This window comes from Bombina bombina, chromosome 2 (assembly GCF_027579735.1).
Source record: "Bombina bombina isolate aBomBom1 chromosome 2, aBomBom1.pri, whole genome shotgun sequence".
In the NCBI taxonomy this organism is placed as follows: Eukaryota; Metazoa; Chordata; class Amphibia; order Anura; family Bombinatoridae; genus Bombina; species Bombina bombina.
The window spans coordinates 1228753816-1228774542 of NC_069500.1; the positions used below are offsets into that span (position 1 = coordinate 1228753816).

Sequence of the window (20727 nt, forward strand, 5' to 3'; positions counted from 1 at the left end):
TTGTAGTTCTACCTCCTTCCACAAAGGCCTTATACTAGGACATAGCCACCACATAGGTAACAACACCACATAGGTAACAAACTGCCCTGCTCCCCGCACCCTCTCCATCACATCCTAGAATAGGAGTGAGATACCAACGTGATAATATTTTGTAATTCATTTCGAGCATCTGGGGAGACGTCGATGATTTTTTGGTAAGCTTAAAGATTTTATCCTATTCTTTCGGTTCTATCCTTGTATTTAGGTCAGTAGACCATTTGGTTATATAAGAAGGTAAGTGTGTTTTGTGGTGTGTTAGTATTAACGTACACAACATTGATAAAGGGTGCCGATTACACTCCCCACTGTGACACAAATTTTCAAAGGGGGTGAGTGGTCTTATGAGTTCTTTCCTGAAAGGGGAAGTCTGGATAAAATGATGAAGTTGTGCGTATTTGAGCCAATTTGTGAATTTGCCATCTGCCAAGGTGTTTAGTTTTTGTCTGTCCCGTTATTTCCCATCCTCTCTGAACCGGCACAGAAGAATTGTGTATCCCCATTCAGTCAATCGTTTGAACCCTATATCCAATCCCCCAATCATTTCAGTATTCAAAACTATTGGGAACAAGGGAGACCTAGTAGATGTAATATTGTTTATGATAGTATTGATTTTGTCCCATTTTTAAAGAAGTGCTTGTGGGACTCTAAGTGATGGGTCTGTGGGGGTCTCAGATCTTCTGTTACCCAGTAAAGGGCGTGTACTTGTGGCACTTTAAGAATATGGGAGTCTATTGAGATCCACACTTTAAAGCCGTGTGCTCCGTGCCAGTCCAGTACTCACTGGAGCCTCACCGCGTTATAATAGTCCTCAATCTTTGGGAGTCCCATTCCCCCATGTATTGTTGCTCTATATAGCATATTGATATTTATTCTGGGCTTGCAACGTCCCTAAACATAGGATATGATCTGGTCTTGGAGACGGTGCAAAAAATAATTTTGCAAATGAATCAGTAATGCTTGTAAAATGTATAGAATATTTGGAAGGGTAGTCATTTTTATGGATTGGATTCTATCCCACCATGATAGAGGTTTAGTTGCCCAGTTAACAAGATCGCTTTGTGTGTTATACAGCAAGGCGTTATCATTTTTATTGAAAAGGGTAGTCGTATTTGGAGAAAGGTGTATACCCAAATACTTACTTGAGTCTGTATGAAGTCACAGTGGGCATATAGCTGTCAGTTTACAGAAGTCTGTTTGGGAAAGAGATATGTTTAGCATTTCAGATTTCGCTTTATTGACTGAGAAATTTGAGAATTTACCGAATCTATCTAACTCGACCATAATCGGCGGGACAGATGTTGACGGAGATGAAATAGAAAACAGTACGTCATCCGCGTACATCGCGATTTTAAAATCATTAGGTCCTATTCAGATACCTTTAATATCGTTGTTACCACGGACATGGAAAGCTAATATTTCCATAGACATAATAAATAGGATAGGGGTCAGGGGGGCATCCTTGACGTGTGCCATTTTGTATTGAAAAGGGGTCCAAAAGCATGCCATTTGCTTTCACCTTAGCGCTCAGATGGGAATATAGATTGGCTTTGGCACTAAAATGATCTCAAGAATCTTCAAATGTTAATGTGCGTTTAAGGAAATTCCAATTCGTTCTATCGAACACTTTTTCAGTGTCGGTTGTGATTAATACTGAATCTATATTGTGAAATTTGGCGTATTCCATTAAGGTTATGGCTCTCAGAATATTATCTGTAGCCTCGCGTTTGGGAACAAAGCCCACCTGGTCTACGTGTATTAGGTCATTTAATATAGAGTTTATACGGTTAGCTAGAATTTTACTAAAGATCTTGATATCTGTGTTTAACAATGAAATAGGGTGATAACTACTTGGGTCTTCTTGTGGTCTACCATGTTTAGGGATTACCGAAATATGCGTTTTCAACATTTCCGGTGAGAATTTGCCTGAATTGTCAAGGTTTTGAAATAGGGTCACAAGGTAAGGGGCTAGTAAATCCTTGAAAGTTTTATAATAAAGGTTGGTGAACATGGGTTTGTCTAAGTCATGTGCTTGGGTTCTAGTTAGCTTGTTTATGTCCTGTGCTTCTATATATTGTTGCGTGTCATTGAGGTATTCCTTTGTGGTTGGTACTTTAAGATTATACAATTGCTTGTAAAAGTCGCTAAATTGGTTTGCTATGTCCTTACTATCATAGGTGTAAGTATTGTCTTGTTTTTTTATTTTATTGATATATGTTTGACCTCTCTTTGCTCTTAGAGTCGTGCCAACAAGGGACCTGATCTACTGTCTTCGTAAAAATATGTTTTCTTTAGTGCTAAGGCTTTTTTCTGTGCTTCTTTTGTGAGAATGCTATCTATCTCTTTTTCTTATGTTCATTAGCTGAGTGAGGAGATTAGAATCTTTCGGGAAATTTTTGTGTCGGATTTCCCTCTGGAGTAACTGGGAGGTTAATGCTTTCAATGTGGAGTTATGTTTTTTTCATGTAAGCTTGATGTTTGATGCATTCTCCCCGTAAGACTGCCTTATGTGCCTCCCAAATAATAAGGAGTGACATGTCAGGGTCCGAATTATGTTTAAAATATTCTGAGAGTGTATCTGATAGAGCCTGTTTTGTCAGAGCGTGGTGTAAAAGGTAATCGTCCAGCTTCCATATGAAAGGATGAATAGGGTGGTCTGGCCAAGCCAGATCTAATGTGATCATTGAAGGATCCGACCAGGCTGTTGGCAAAATGTCGGTGTCTGAGACTAGCGAGAGACTGGATTGATAAATAATCGATTCTAGAGTACATAGCCCACGGATATGAATAAAAGGTGCAGTTCCTCTGTTGAGGGTGTTGAATTCTCCAGGCATCCACTAACCCTAACTGTTTACAACAATGATAGACTGAATCTGGGAGTTTGGTGGAGGGTTTTGATTGTTTTGTTGATGTGTCAAGTGCTGTGTCCATTGTCACATTAAAGTCTCCCCCTAGTATTATCATACCCTTTCGTACTTCTAAAACTAGTGAAAGTAGGCGTTTGAAGAAGGAGGATCTGTTAGAATTGGGAGCATATATGTTGATTAAAGTCACTGGCCTATTGAAAAGATGTATAGAAATTATGTGAAAGCGTTCTTGTAGTCTACCGTTCCTGGTTGGACATAGAGCCTTATTTCCATAAGTATATTTCTCCAACATTGGTGTGTCCGGTCCACGGCGTCATCCTTACTTGTGGGAATATCTCTTCCCCAACAGGAAATGGCAAAGAGTCCCAGCAAAGCTGGCCATATAGTCCCTCCTAGGCTCCGCCCACCCCAGTCATTCTCTTTGCCGTTGCACAGGCAACATCTCCACGGAGATGGTTAAGAGTATGTGGTGTTTAGTTGTAGTTTTTTATTCTACTATCAAGAGTTTGTTATTTTAAAATAGTGCTGGTATGTACTATTTACTCTGAAACAGAAAGAGATGAAGAATTCTGTTTGTGAGAGGAAGATGATTTTAGCAGACAGTAACTAAAATCCTTTGCTGTTTCCACATAGGACTGTTGAGATGAAGTAACTTCAGTTGGGGGAAACAGTTAGCAGACTTTTCTGCTTAAGGTATGACTAGCCATATTTCTAACAAGACTGTGTAATGCTGGAAGGCTGCATTTCCCCTCATGGGGACCGGTAAGCCATTTTCTTAGTCTCAAGCGGAATAAAGGGCTTAATATGGGCTATAAAACTGGTAGACACTTTTATGGGCAAAATCGATTGCTTTATTTGGGCATTTTATACATGTTTATGCTGGTATTTCACATTTATAAACTTGGGGAACGTTTTTTAACGTCAGGCACTATGTTAGACACCTTTTCCAGTCAGGAAGGGCCTTCCCAGTTGTAGGCTGAGCCTCATTTTCGCGCCATTACTGCGCAGTTGTTTTTGAGAGCAAGACATGCAGATGCATGTGTGAGGACCTGAAAATAGTTGGAAAAGTTCCTAGAAGGCGTCATTTGGTATCGTATTCCCCTCTGGGCTTGGTAGAGTCGCAGCAAAGGCTGTAGCTGGGACTGTAGAGGGGTTAAAACTGTAACCGGCTCCGGTTTCGTTATTTTAAGGGTTAAAGCTCTGAAAATTGGTGTGCAATACTTGTAATGCTTTAAGACACTGTGGTGAAATTTTGGTAAATTTTGAACAATTCCTTCATATTTTTTCACATATTCAGTAATAAAGTGTGCTCTGTTTAAAATTTAAAGAGACAGTAACGGTTTTGTTTTAAAACGGTTTTTGTGTTTTACTGACAAGTTTAAGCCTGTTTAACATGTCTGTGCCTTCAGATAAGCTATGTTCTATATGTATGAAAGTCAATGTGTCTCCCCCTTCTAAATTATGTGATAATTGTGCCAAAGCGTCCAAACAAAGTAAGGACAGTACTGTCACAGATAATGAAGTTGCCCAAGATGATTCATCAGATGAAGGGAGTAGACATGGTTCTACATCATCTCCTTCTGTGTCTACACCAGTTTTGCCCACGCAGGAGGCCCCTAGTACTTCTAGCGCGCCAATGCTTTTTACCATGCAACAATTGACGGCTGTAATGGATAACTCCATAGCAAATATTTTATCCAAAATGCCTGCATATCAGAGAAAGCGCGATTGCTCTGTTTTAAACACTGAAGAGCAGGAGGGCGCTGATGATAATTGTTCTGTCATACCCTCACACCAATCTGAAGGGGCCATGAGGGAGGTTTTGTCAGATGGGGAAATTTCAGATTCAGGAAAAATTTCCCAACAGGCTGAACCTGATGTTGTGACATTTAAATTTAAATTAGAACATCTCCGCGCACTGCTTAAGGAGGTATTATCTACTCTGGATGATTGTGACAAACTGGTCATTCGAGAAAAATTATGCAAGATGGACAAGTTCCTAGAGGTTCCGGTGCACCCCGACGCTTTTCCTATACCCAAGCGGGTGGCGGACATAGTGGATAAGGAATGGGAGAAGCCCGGCATACCTTTTGTTCCCCCTCCTATATTTAAGAAATTATTTCCTATGGTCGACCCCAGAAAGGACTTATGGCAGACAGTCCCTAAGGTCGAGGGGGCAGTTTCTACTCTAAACAAGCGCACTACTATTCCTATCGAGGATAATTGTGCTTTCAAAGATCCTATGGATAAAAAATTGGAGGGTTTGCTTAAAAAGATTTTTATACAGCAAGGTTACCTTCTTCAACCCATTTCGTGCATTGTTCCTGTCACTACAGCAGCGTGGTTCTGGTTCGAGGAACTAGAAAAGTCGCTCAGTAGAGAGACTCCATATGAGGAGGTTATGGACAGAGTTCACGCACTTAAGTTGGCTAACTTTTATTTTAGATGCCGCTTTGCAAATAGCTAGATTAGCGGCGAAAAATTCAGGGTTTGCAATTGTGGCGTGCACAGCGCTTTGGCTAAAGTCTTGGTCAGCGGATTTATCATCCAAGACAAAATTGCTTAATATCCCCTTCAAGGGTAAAACTCTCTTTGGGCCAGAATTGAAAGAGATTATCTCAGACATCACTGGGGGAAAGGGCCACGCCCTCCCACAAGATAGGCCTTTCAAAGCCAAGAATAAGTCTAATTTTCGTTCCTTTCGTAATTTCAGGAACGGACCGGGCTCTAATTCTGCATCCTCTAAGCAAGAGGGTAATACCTCACAGACCAAACCAGCCTGGAAACCGATGCAAGGCTGGAACAAGGGTAAGCAGGCCAAGAAGCCTGCCGCTGCTAACAAAACAGCATGAAGGAGTAGCCCCCGATCCGGGACAGACTCTCTCTCTTTGCTCAGGCTTGGGCAAGAGATGTTCAGGATCCCTGGACGCTAGAAATAGTTTCTCAGGGTTATCTTCTGGAATTCAAGGACCTACCCCCAAGGGGAAGGTTCCACATGTCTCACTTAACCTCAAACCAAATAAAGAGACAGGCATTCTTACATTGTGTAGAAGACCTGTTAAAGATGGGAGTGATACACCCAGTTCCAACGGCCGAACAAGGAATGGGATTTTACTCAAATCTGTTTGTAGTTCCCAAAAAAGAGAGAACTTTCAGACCAATCCTGGATTTAAAGATCCTAAACAAATTTCTCAGAGTACCATCGTTCAAGATGGAAACCATTCGAACGATTCTACCCACAATTCAGGAAGGTCAATTTATGACTACCGTGGATCTAAAGGATGCGTATCTACATATCCCTATCCACAAAGAACATCATCAGTTCCTAAGGTTCGCCTTTCTGGACAAACATTACCAGTTTGTGGCCCTCCCATTCGGGTTAGCCACTGCTCCAAGGATTTTCACAAAGGTACTCGGATCCCTTCTAGCGGTTCTAAGACAAAGGGGCATTGCAGTAGTAAGGTACTTGGACGACATTCTAGTACAAGCGTCGTCTCTTTCAAAGGCAAAGGCTCACTCAGACATCGTTCTGGCCTTTCTCAGATCTCACGGATGGAAGGTGAACATAGAAAAAGGTTCCCTGTCTCCGTTGACAAGAGTTCCCTTCTTGGGAACAATAATAGACTCCTTAGAAATGAGGATTTTCTTGACAGAAGTCAGAAAGTCAAAACTTCTAAACGCTTGTCAAGTTCTTCATTCTATTCCTCGTCCTTCCGTAGCTCAGTGCATGGAAGTAGTAGGATTGATGGTTGCAGCAATGGACATAGTTCCTTTTGCGCGAATTCATCTAAGACCATTACAACTGTGCATGCTGAAACAGTGGAATGGGGACTATACAGACTTGTCTCCAGTGATTCAAGTAGATCAGAAGACCAGAGACTCACTCCGTTGGTGGCTAACCCAGGATCACCTATCCCAGGGAATGAGCTTCCGCAGTCCAGAGTGGGTCATCGTCACGACCGACGCCAGCCTAGTGGGCTGGGACACGGTCTGGGAATCCCTGAAAGCTCAGGGACTGTGGTCTCGGGAAGAGTCTCTTCTCCCGATAAACATTCTGGAACTAAGAGCGATATTCAATGCTCTCAGGGCTTGGCCTCAGCTAGCAAAGGACAGATTCATAAGATTCCAATCAGACAACATGACGACTGTTGCGTATCTCAATCATCAGGGGGGAACAAGGAGTTCCCTGGCGATGAAAGAAGTGACCAAAATAATACAATGGGCGGAGAATCACTCCTGCCACCTATCTGCGATCCACATTCCAGGTGTGGAAAACTGGGAAGCGGATTATTTGAGTCGTCAGACATTCCATCCGGGGTCTGATGGCGTCTCATTAGAACTTCAAGGTTCCTTGCTACGGGTCCAGATCCAGGGATCCCAAGGCGACTCTAGTGGATGCACTAGTAGCGCCTTGGACCTTCAACCTAGCTTATGTGTTTCCACCGTTTCCTCTCATTCCCAGGCTGGTAGCCAGGATCAAACAGGAGAGGGCCTCAGTGATCTTGATAGCTCCTGCGTGGCCACACAGGACTTGGTATGCAGACCTGGTGAATATGTCATCGGTTCCACCATGGAAGCTACCTTTGAGACAGGACCTTCTTGTTCAGGGTCCATTCGAACATCCAAATCTGGTCTCCCTCCAGCTGACGGCTTGGAGATTGAACGCTTGATTCTATCAAAGCGTGGGTTTTCAGATTCCGTGATAGATACTCTGGTTCAAGCCAGAAAACCGGTAACTAGAAAGATTTACCATAAAATATGGAAAAGATATATCTGCTGGTGTGAATCCAAGGGATTCCCATGGAATAAGATAAAGATTCCTAGGATTCTTTCCTTTCTACAAGAAGGTTTGGATAAAGGATTATCTGCGAGTTCTCTAAAGGGACAGATTTCTGCTTTATCTGTCCTACTACACAAACGACTGGCAGTTGTGCCAGATGTTCAAGCATTTGTTCAGGCTTTGGTTAGGATCAAGCCTGTTTACAGACCTTTGACTCCTCCCTGGAGTTTAAATCTAGTTCTTTCAGTTCTTCAAGGGGTTCCGTTTGAACCTTTACATTCCATAGATATTAAGTTGTTATCTTGGAAAGTTTTGTTTTTGGTTGCTATTTCTTCTGCTAGAAGAGTTTCTGAGTTATCTGCTCTACAGTGTACTCCACCCTATCTGGTGTTCCATTCAGATAAGGTTGTTTTGCGTACTAAGCCTGGTTTTCTACCAAAGGTTGTTTCCAACGAAAATATTAATCAGGAGATAGTTGTACCTTCTTTGTGTCCGAATCCAGTTTCAAAGAAGGAACGTTTGCTACACAATTTAGATGTAGTCCGTGCTCTAAAATTCTACTTAGAAGCTACAAAAGAGTTCAGACAAACTTCTTCTCTGTTTGTCGTCTATTCTGGTAAAAGGAGAGGTCAAAAAGCAACTTCTACCTCTCTTTCCTTTTGGCTTAAAAGCATCATCCGATTAGCTTATGAGACTGCCGGACGGCAGCCTCCTGAAAGAATCACAGCTCACTCCACTAGGGCTGTAGCTTCCACATGGGCCTTCAAGAACGAGGCTTCTGTTGATCAGATATGTAAGGCAGCGACTTGGTCTTCACTGCACACTTTTGCCAAATTTTACAAATTTGATACTTTTGCTTCTTCGGAGGCTATTTTTGGGAGAAAGGTTTTGCAAGCCGTGGTGCCTTCCGTTTAGATAACCTGATTTGCTCCCTCCCTTCATCCGTGTCCTAAAGCTTTGGTATTGGTTCCCACAAGTAAGGATGACGCCGTGGACCGGACACACCAATGTTGGAGAAAACAGAATTTATGCTTACCTGATAAATTACTTTCTCCAACGGTGTGTCCGGTCCACGGCCCGCCCTGGTTTTTTAATCAGGTCCGATGAATTATTTTCTCTAACTACAGTCACCACGACACCCTATGGTTTCTCCTATTTTATCGTCCTGTCCGTCGGTCGAATGACTGGGGTGGGTGGAGCCTAGGAGGGACTATATGGCCAGCTTTGCTGGGACTCTTTGCCATTTCTTGTTGGGGAAGAGATATTCCCACAAGTAAGGATGACGCCGTGGACCGGACACACCGTTGGAGAAAGTAATTTATCAGGTAAGCATAATTTCTGTTTTTCCGGCATCTAGTATGTGGAGGACTTCAAGGCGGGGTATGGCTCTGTGGATCCGTGCAATGAGGTATCTCTGTTGCCAACTTGTGTTTCCTGCCTACTGTAGTCCATTTCTGTCGTTGAGTCTTGGGTAGAGTTGGTTTGATATTCTGCGTTCCAGAATTGGGATCCTCTTCCTGAGGTAGTCTTGATAGTGGTATGTTGAGCTGAGAGCAGAATCTTTCGAGGTCTTCCATGTCTCTGTAAACCGCTTCTCTGTTGTCCTTTGAGACTTTTAGTAGAAAAGGGAACCCCCAACGATATGGGATTCCGTGTTCTCTCAAGTGAGAGGTAAGGAATCCTATTTCTTTGCCTTAAGAACAGTGTAAGAGGGCTTATGTCTGCGTATATTTGAATAACATACCCATTCCAAGTTATTGGGGATTTTTTTCCTGGCAGCAGCTATTATCTTCTCCTGAAAATAATGACATTTTAAAATGACATCTCTCAGTGGAGCTGTTGCTAGTGGTTTGGGACGTAGAGCTCTGTGACCTCTGTTTAATAGAATTGTAGAGTCTGGTTCTGGAGATACTCTGGTAGGTCTGTATGAGAGACAGCTTCTGGTATTCCCCTCACTCTCAGGCTCTGAAGGCGGCCACTGTTATCCGGCTTTGTAGCTGTATAATTTCTGTTGCTGGAGCTGCATTGTTGTTAGGTTAGTGGACTCAGATAATTCCTCTGCATCTCTTCAAGCTGTGATACTCTGTTGCCGATGTCAGTTATATCTTTTCTGACCTCCGCTAAACCATCTTTGATCACTTGGCTAACCTGAGACATGAAAGTGGAAAAGTCCTCTTTTGTGGGTAGAGAATTTAGGTCCGCTCTCGTGAGAGGATGGTCTTCATTGTGTACTGTGGTGTCTGTATCTTCTCTCTCCTCACTCATTTCTAGTAGTGGAGAGGCTGGTTGGGAAGGATTTGTAAGTTCCATAGTTTTAAAGTATGCATTCATTTTTGCATTAGGAGTGGTAGTTGACTTTATTTATTTATCAGCTTTGGTTTGCTTTTTGGATGCCATGTTAATGTTGGTTTCACCTTTTTTCAGCTGGGCGATGTGAATTCCACAGTCTTTGTAGTAAATAAAGAACTGAGCTTAAGCTAATTGTAGAAGTGTTGATTCCCCCCTGTACATTCAAGTCTCAATTTTATTTGTTAGCTAGTATTTAGATGCTCCCAAACCTCCTATGTGGGCCTTAGGTAGAGGCATACTTTCAGTGCATATATTTCCCTCATGGTACACTGGTTAGTTACTTTATTGTTACCGCGTGGTAGCGGAGGCATATTGGCATATGCTTTAAGAGAAGGTTATGCGCTATTTATACTGTAGGCCTTCTATATTTGTCTGTGTTTGATTTGAGCACTGTTCATATTCACTCCTCTCTTGTGAGTTCAATCATACTATATACATTGTTTATTTCCCATGTTATTATTCCTGTTATATAGCAGGGTTTATGGCAGACCTTGTTTGGCTCTTATCACCCTTGTAGCACGTTTATTAATGTGATTAATGCCTAAGATGTATGTCGTATGTAGTGCTACTTCAGCCGCAGTGATTGTGATGTTCCCAGACTCACTTGGTCTCCTTCCAATACTGCCTGAAATGTCGTCTCGTCTCCTGGAAATGCAGAGTCATGCTACTTTCTTGTGATGCTCCTTCTAGTTCCGTCGAAGCTGACGTTTTTTTGATGTGCACAATCATATTGGGAGGTATGTGACAGGCTCATCAGGCAGACATCATTTACAACCATGACATATTTACATTCATTCACAGACAATCATTATGATTTTTTGTGAATGAATATCAATATGTCAAGTATAGTTTGTAGGAGGCATGCCATCACAGAACAATCCATACAGTATGTGTGTGTGTAATGGCAAAAAAAGGTAGAAAAATACTGTCCTAGGGTGTAAGATCTGATTCCCATTCAGCGTGCAGTAGTCACTCAAGGAGCCTACTTTACGGAGCTCTACACAAACACAGCCATGTTGGTCCTCGGCCGGCTCCGCCCCCCATCTGTTAGTATATTAATGTTTATTTACTTCTTTGTTAGTACAAATGTCTATTCCTGCAGCCAATAGTTAGTAAATCAAAGCTGTAAGACTTTTTTTCAATGCAAAGCTGGTGCAAGGTTAAAACAAATTTAGAAATTATACTCTTTTCAAAAACACCTTGAAATCGTTAATGATACAGCATTGATGGAAACATTATTTCTAATATATTTAACAGGACAGCAGCTTATAAGAATGGACAGAATTCCTCACATGATGTGTTTTATTTTTAGGATAAAGAAGGCGGGTTTATCGTTAGAAACTCCAGTCAAGCAGGTTTATATACAGTATCACTTTATACAAAATATGGAGGGTAAGTATGCTACTACATTTGAGAAGACCTTACAGTTACATTGTAGAACAATTGAGCTTAAATTCATATGACTACATTATAAAATACGCAGAGGTTGCTTTGTAGTGTTTAAATCACATTTACTGCAAATTTTCAAAATCAGTTAAAAAAACTGTTAAATTCTGGCAAACTGCAATTTGGTAGTGTGAATGCAGCTAATCAAAGGTTCTGCTATCTGTGCTATGGTGTTAAATGTCTCCTAGTGCACCACATTGGTGCTGTCAAAAACTGCAACCCTTCAGTACAGGGACAGACATATTAGTGTCCTCAGCTTTATCTCTGTGTTCTCTGCACTAAGAAGCTTCCTCATTCTCAAGTGTCAAACACATAAGGAAGTGCAAAAAAAGCCCACAAGATCACTCCTATAAGAGTTTAAGTAAACCGATTTAAAATGAATGGCTCAAGGATAGTCCATTGATGTGCATAAGCTCAGATGCAGTGGGTCAAGGATAGTCCATTGATGTGCATAAGCTCAGATGCAGCGGGTCAAGGATAGTCCATTGATGTGCATAAGCTCAGATGCAGTGGGTTGAGAGAGACTGTCTAAATTGATCCCAAAATAGCACGTTATTTTGTTAGGTTCTACTCCTAATAAGTTGTGTTTCAGTCCTCTGAGGCAAAGAAATAAGAGTAGCGTAGATTCAAAGCACAGTATTTATTAAGTAGCCTATCTAATATGTTATTGCATATTGGGACTCTCTAGTTATAATATAAAATTAGTGCAAATGCATATCACCAAGCAATACAAGGAGAATTCTGTCTAGTGTAAGTCTAGTCATCTCAAACAATGCATCCTTATTTAAATGCACTAAACACTCATTTAATTCTGTAAATGTTATCAGTTTTTGCTGGTAAATTCATTGCAGTCCTTATAATTATTAATGACACAACTGTTTCTTTTTATTGAAGAGTAAACCTAGGCAGGCTCATAGGACCTCAGGAGCGTGTATGATTCTTTAAAACTCTGGCAGTTTGAAAAAATATTTGTAGCAAAGTTATACATTATTCCGTTACATTGTTTCTAACACTGCTAATTTACTCTTCAACAAAGAATACTAAGACAAATTGATAATGTAACTAAATTGGAAAGTTTTGTAAAATTGCATTTCAGGCCAAAAATGGGTAATTTATCTTTATAGATCAACATCAAAATGAATATTTAATCTTTGGAGCTGTAGGCCTCCTAGCTCTCAGATCCAGGATGTTTCATGTTGCTTGAGACTAAGCAGCCTGTTATGGTCTACCAGGGGTCAGTAACCTTCGGCTCCTAGATGTTTTGTAACTACATTTCCCATGATGCTCAGATAGCCTAAAGAGGGTCTCAGCATCGTGGGAAATGTAGTTCCAAAACATCTGGGAGCTGAAGGTTGCTGACCCCACTCTAACGGAATAGGTTTAACCCACTCACTTTTCTTCCTGATCTGATAGGTTACTGCCATGTGCTGCTTAGGGAAGAAATCTTGTATAATGTTCAAGGTGCTCATGAATACTACACTTTATCTTTCTCATTGTACTTCCAAAATAATGAGATTATGTTTGCACCTTAAAGGGACATGGAAGTAAAAATTAAAGTTCATGATTCCTATATTATAACAAGAATAAAAAAAAAATATCCCAGTTTTATGTACCTATTTTGTCTTGGTCTCAACACTTACAGAACAAAGCACATATATCCTTTTTTCCATGAGGGAATACTAAGGAAGGCTCAGAAGTGTGCATGTGTGTTGCCCTATGTATAACATTTTTACAAACATTGTTGCAAGCACTACTACTTAACTAATGCGAACGCTCCTCAGTTTGCCTCACTGCGCACTCATGGAAAGAAGCTGCTTCAATAAAGGATACCAAGAGAAAGATGTACATTTGATAAAAGATGTAATTTAGTTGTTTTTTTATATTATTCTATAAGAATCATAAATGTTTCATTCAACAGTTGTTTTTGAGTTATACATTTATGACCTATCATGATTTTTAAACTGTGTCCGCTTCTGAAATTGTGGACAATATGCAACATTTTTTGTGAAATCAATCAACCTCTTTCCAGTCCAATGTTGTCCCTTGCCATTGCTTAATGACTGTAATTTACTGGATGCCAGATATATTTTTAAGATATAAAGGATTTTTATGGATAATATCTGGGCTTTCCCCCATACTGTATTCAAAAAAGGATATAGTTTGAAAACCTCTATTGTTTTTTTAGAGGGACATTGTACTCTAAAAATGTTCTGTCTTTTATATTGTTCCCAATGATCCATTTGACCTGCAGGAGTGTATTAAATTGTTTGCAAACAGCTCGTTTAGCTTTATTTTGACATTTGAAATAACTGCTTCTGCCTGTTGAAACTGACACTTATACTGAAAATTTGAATACTGCTGTACACTCTTTAGAAAGGCTATGCAAACAGTACAGTGTCCTCTCAATAACTTGGTGCTATTCTTTGTAAGTGGTGACTGACTGAAGCTATAAATATAATTAACCCTTTGAATGCTAATGACGGCTCTGAGCCGTCACAGAGTTTCCCACTCTGGTGCTAATGACGGCTTAGAGCCGTCACTAGCACTCTCCCACCTTGAGGGAGATCTGGGGGCTCCCACACGCTCCTACCCCGGCGATCGTGCCTGTAGAGTGACAGGCATCGCCGGGGCTTTCCGTTTTGCGTGGTGACGTCAGGCGTAATAACGTGATGACGTCACTGCGCAACTTTAAGTATAGGAGCAGGGGGCATGCTGCTTAGAAGCCTGTATCTCAGGCATCTAAGCAGCTACAGACCCCCAAGACCCACCATTGGAAAGGTAATCGTCTAACCTTTCCAACAGTGTAAGTCTTGGGGGTCTGAATTTTTTTAATAAAAAGTTAAAAAAACGTTTGTTCAAAAAATAAAAAACACCTTTAAAAATCGTAGCACCCAGGTGGGAAGTGCTTAGCACTCAAAGGGTTAATGAATTCCATTCATATTCCGGTCCATCTTCATATAATTTTTAGATTTCACTTGTGTTGGCTTTGATCTATCTATTTTGGACACTTCCCTAGGTGTTTGTAATAAGTTATGGTCAAATCTCTCCCCCCACCCCTTACTTTCATCTGACAATCCTCCTCCCTGGTGCAATTATTTTAAAATCATTGGAATTACCCTAGCAGCACATTAACCTTCTACTTCTGTATGTACACTTGGAGCATGGAGAACACTGTTTCTATGTTTCCTAAAATTCTTTATTGCTACTTTGTTACTTTTTATTATTCTTATTTCTGAATTTAAGTACAAATAATATTGAATGAAGATAATGCATTAAGAGCTAGATTATAAGTAGAAAGCTAAATTATCACGCACCCGCAAATGGGCAAATTTGCCCGTTTGCGGGCGTGCGATTATTAATCAGTCATTACAAATGGCTGGTTATTCCTACCGCGAGCCCGCAGTAGCAATTAGTGCTTATAAAATTAACCAGAGGTCAGACCTCTGATTAATTTTATAAATATGCCCCAAATGCCCCCAAAATACTCTCTAGTGTATTTTATAAAAAAATAAAGATGGCAGCATCTTTATTTTTTAATAAAATTACTGCACTAGGCAGAATTTTGGGGCTAAAACCGGTGGCTGTGGGGTTTTTGGGGCAAAAAAACGGCACTGAAAAGTGCCTTTACATGGCGGTCAATAGGAACTGTGTGTTCCCCGTAAATATGTATGTATATGCTTATATACATATATATTTGTGTTAATATGTGTATATAGTAATTCACAAAAAAGGTAGGCAATCCAGTTTACTTCTTTATTTCTTATTCTTTAAAAATCCAATGGAGGTACATCATGTGCAGGTGATGTAGTGTGAACTGACTTACGCGTTTTGGCAGTAAGCAGTAACCATAGCCTGATGTTCCACTACACCACTTACAAATAAATAGTGATAGTATTTACTTGATTAGTTAGTATTAAAAACAAATTACACACCCTATATGATTAACCCTATATGCCTGTTTTGAAATCTGTCTACTCAGCAAAGATACTTCAATACATTTAAAGCAAATTGTCATTGTGGCAATATGTATATGCCAAATGTGTCACCTGAGCAAATCCATCATTACTACGGTATTAAAGAGACAAAACTATACTAACAGTTACTCTATCTGTGCATGCTATACAGCCAGATACAAAGTTTTATAGTACTATAGCTAGACAGGTTAAATTTATGTCCAACAAAATTGTGACATTATTTCAAATATGAGGATTTCAAAATTTTCCTACATAAATAATGTCTAATATACACAGATTAAATACAAAAATCTCTTATAATTAAAGGAATATAAGGAACATGTACATATGTGTAAAGAAGGATTTGCACTATAGAGAAAACTGAACATGATCCAAAAACATCTTATTTATAGGAAAAGTTATATGTATTTATTCCCAATAATTTATTAGATCATAGCCAGAATTCAATCCTAGTGGGATCCTTGTTTTGAGTTTAAACACCCGGAACATTTCTCTTTTGCATAAAAGCCTGTACCTATCACCTCCTCTTTTTGATACATCTATTGTTTCTATAGCACACCATTTGAGTGAATTTTAAGGACTTATTGTGAAGTCTAGAAAAATGTTGCACCAATGGTGTGGAGATTTTACCTGCTCCTATGGTAGAGAAATGCTCTCTCATTCTTGAATCTATGTCTCTGGTAGTTAAACCTATGTATTGAATTTTGCAAACCTCACAAGTTAACAAATAAATCACGTATGTAGAAATGCAATTTAAGCAACTACCATCTCAAATTCCTCTTGGGTAACATACAAGGTAAATGTCTTAGTGATGTTTGCAAAATCACAACTTAAACTTATTATGGCCACACCTATACATACCCTTATAGCGCAACCAAGAAGTATTAGCTTTAGGTGTAGGTAATTGTGATGGAGATACTATGTTGCCAAAGGTTTTACAGCGTCTATAAGAACTACGCAAACCCTTACCCACTACGGACACAAGTTTGTCATCTGCTGTAAGAACTGAAAGATGCTTCCTGATAATCTTGCATACCTCTGTGTATTACTCACTGTAATCAGTGATAAAAGTTACACCCTCAAAAACATTGCCTTTTTGTTCTTTGGAATAACCTTGAAGAAGAGTTTATCTATTGAGGTCTAAGGTTTCCTTTTTGGCTCTATCTATGTCATGATCAGTATAACTTTGCTGTTTCAAACGTAGTTCTAAGGAAGATACCTCCTTTTTAAAAACAAGATCATCTGTACAATTAAGTCTTGTCCTAATAAGTTGTCCCTTCGCAATACCGTAAGGGACGTGTTTAGGGTGGCAGCTTTTCGCGTGTAAAATAGTATTCCCTGAAATAGGTTTGCGATATAGTTTAGACTTAACACTTTGTTTATTTCCTATAAGTGTAACATCTAGGAAATTGATTTCATTCTTTTGGTATTCATGGGTAAACCTGAATCCTGCATCGTTGACATTAAGCCAATCCATGAATTGTGATAGTTGTACCTGATTTCCAGTCCAGACTATAAGGAGGTCGTCAATATATCTCTTATAAAAAGAGATATGACTTGAAAGGATTTTCCATTCCAAAAACGGCACTTTTCTCCCACTATCCTAATACCAAATCGGCATAGGATGGCGCAAATTTTGCGCACATGGCAGTACCAAAATAATTGTGTTTGAGAAGAAATTACGTAATTCTGAGGATATATTCCTTTAACTCATATGTGAAATCTGTTTCAATTAACACATAAATGATGTATGTATATAATCATATACATACATATTTAACACTGCTGCGATACTTACCCTCTGCTCTGCGCAAATTCTGATGCCGTGTATGACGGCATCAGAACGAGGCTCCCATAGGAGCCCATGGAAGTGCGCTCTCGTGATTGCAATGCTTGCCAGCAATGCGAACATGAGGCCGTGTTAGCATTGCTGGAAACTTGTAATACCAGCGCACATTAGCGTGCACTGGTATTACACAGTGGAGCACAAATATAGCTTTCATCAAAGCGAATTGAGCGCTCCACTTGTAATCTGGCCCTAATCGTATAGAGAGGTGTCTCATGGTCAGCTAAATAGATTACACTGAATGTACCAGATAATACTAATCACGTATACATAGATGAATGGGAGAGGTGCTCTGTTCAATTAAAAAATGCTGGAGAGTTTTAGATGATACTTCCTTTTAAAGGGACAGTCAATATTAAGCTTTCATGATTCAGATTGGGCATGCAATTTTAAACAACTTTCCGTTTTACTTTTATCATGAAATTTACTTTGTTCTCTTGGTATTCTTTGTTAAAGGCTAAACCTAGGTAGGCTCATATGCTAATTTATAATCCTTTTAATGCCGCCTTAAGGCCACCTCTTATCTCAGTGCATAAAGTATGTATATGCCATATAAATAACATTTTGTTCACTCCCGTTATTTATGAGTCATCACTAATTGGCTGAAATTCAAGTTTGTAAACAGCACTGAGATAAAGGGGCAGACTGCAGAGGCTTAGATCCAAGGTAGTCACAGAGGTAAAAAGTATATTAATATTACTGTGTTGGTTATGCAAAACTGGGGAATGGGTAATAAAAGGATTAGCTATCTTTTTAAACAATAAATATTTTCAGGTAGACTGTTCTTTCAACAAAGTTCTCCTGTGGGAAACCAAAACATCAACCCCTCACATTTCTGCTCTATTATACAGGTGATATCTAGTTAATGCAGGTAATCCTACTTTTTATAGCTATCGGGAAGTTTTTATGTTGAGAACGAGGAACATGTAACTGAGTCTGAACCCCCCTTATCATATAGAGAGACAACTGACCTCTCATTTGAAAGAATTGATGCACTCCTGGACGATAAGGTTTTTTCCTAAGGGACTATTAGAGGACCCCCTAAATCCCCTTAACTTGGAGATCAATCTAGATTCCTTAAACTCAATAATTAAGTAATTAGATGAATTGTTATAGGACACTTTGTGTAATTTCCCTCATATGACTTTACTATGTTTGATTTCAGAGAAGGCTCCTCGTCTATCAGGCACTACCACATCAAAGAGACAGCATTTCCAAAGCAGTACTACTTAGCAGAGAAGCATGTCTTTAACACAATTCCCGAGATGATTGAATATCACAAGCACAATGCAGCAGGTAAACCATATCCTTTATAATATATGAGAGGAAACCATAGGACATAGTGCAATATTAGTAATCTCCCTTGTATTCCTTTTTAATGCAAGCAGCAGTGAGATGGGATAAGATGTGTGCATCATTTGCAGGAATACAGACAAAACATTTCTTAATGAAAATAACTATCATTTTATTACACGTTAGCAAGAAGAGCAAAGCAAATGCAGACCTGTAACAGTTTGATATTTTCCAGATTGATTTAATTGCATTCTGTATGGAAAGGTACCTAGCAATGATAAGATATATACTGGTAGATCATCATTTAGTTTAAATAAAATGTTACTACTTTCAGATACTAATAAAGAATTAAAAAAACAGAAAAGTCAAACTTTCCAATTTATGTCTGTTATCAATTTTGCTTAGTTCTCTTGATATCCTTTGTTAAATAGTGATCTTAAGTGAGTTCAGGAGCGTGCACTTCTCTCTAGCCATCTAGCAGCAGTATTTGCAACATTGTTGATAGCAATATTATACATAGATACTAACACTGCTGCCATAGACAGCAATAGACACGTGCACACTCCTAAGCTCCTTTCAGCCTCTTCTAGCTTAACGTTTCAACAAAGGAGATTAGGAAAACAGTACATTTAATAATAGAAGTAAAATGGAAAGTTGTTTTAAATCTTCTGAATCATGAAAGTTTAATTTTGACTTTACTGTCCCTTTAATATTTCTCAAAAACACATATAACAAAAATTCTATTTTGTACTAGAATTTTCAACACCCATTAATGCTTAAAGTCAAATAATTATATATGCTCTGATTTACTGGGTGATTTTGTTACATGAGGTCTGTGATCTGTATAATATTATATATTATTGTTACTGTTATCATGTATTTAGCACAAGCATATTTGATTTGAGACTTTAAGAGGTGTTAGTCACTTTATTGACTGGTCTAACACATGCTGCAGTGATTTGTCACAAGGGCCTCTGGATTTGCAATGATCGTAGTATGTTGCACTTTCTCAAGAATAGATCCAGCGCTGAAAAGAGTTGAATGTCGCAAGTAGTCATATTCTTCCGCATTTGTCAGTGAACAAAACTGTCGAATGCACATATCTAAAAAATAATATAGGAAAATTAGCTTTTTATTGGAATATCTTGCAAACGTTTTAAAATGATCATGTTAGGCAAATATCCACATTTATTTTTATACTTCTTTTAAAACTTTCCAGCCTAAGGAGTCTATTCCCATAAATTAGAAGAGCTGAACAAAATACTTTTCAACAGGTTTTCAAGTTCAATGCTATTACAATTAATTAGAAATTCTGGTTATGCTGTGTTTTTTTCAATGGCGTTGTATAGTGTACACTTAACTAATGCTTTGCATTGGAAATTTAGCTGTGATCATATAAAAAAAAAATCATTTACTTTTTCACAAACTTTGAGTTTCTCACTGAAATTGTTTACATACTGCTTGTGCAGTTATAAAACAAATGGTTGTAAAAGCTTCTCTGAGATCCCCTTTGTTCAGAAAGAGCAGACAAGTTTTCTTTTGCTTTCCATCTCCCTTCAATTGGTTTTATTTTAGGATATAAATGTTGTAGAGAAACATGTGCATTAAAAGAAGTAACTTTACCTTTACAAGATATATAATAATCAGCTAGATTACGAGTTATGCACGCTATAAGGACATTAACGAACGCAAAATAAGTTGCGTTATTTAACCCTCTATAGCGCTGCCATTACAAGTTTTCAAACAGCCAGCTTGTGCATGCAATATGGCTGCGTTGAGCTCCATACCGCGCACAATTCAAATGCTGTTTTGACGTGCTCGTGCATGCTTCCCCCATAGACATCAATGGGGAGAGCGAGCTAAAAAAAGTCTAACACCTGCGAATGAAAAGCTCTGTAACGCAGCCCCATTGATACCTATGGGGAAAATAAAAGTTATGTTTAAACCTAACACCCTAGTATAAACCCCACATCTAAACACCCCTAATCTGCTGCCCCCGACATCGCCGGCACCTACATCATGTTATTAACCCCTAATCTGCCACTCTCAATATCGCAGCCACCTAAATAAAGTTATTAACCCCTATTCCACCGCACCCCAACATCGCCGCCACTATATTAAAGTTATTAACCCCTA

The 20727-nt window shown here is 39.3% G+C and overlaps 1 protein-coding gene across 2 annotated transcripts in view; it reads left to right on the forward strand.

Moving 5' to 3' along the window:
* Window positions 1–20727, forward strand: part of TEC (tec protein tyrosine kinase) — a 431581-nt gene that overhangs the window by 324406 nt on the left and 86448 nt on the right. For both annotated transcript variants that reach the window (XM_053703987.1, XM_053703986.1), the window contains exons 10-11: window positions 11345–11424; window positions 18464–18594. In XM_053703987.1, the coding sequence (XP_053559962.1) occupies window positions 11345–11424; window positions 18464–18594 (211 nt within the window). The remainder of the gene's footprint in view (window positions 1–11344; window positions 11425–18463; window positions 18595–20727) is intronic.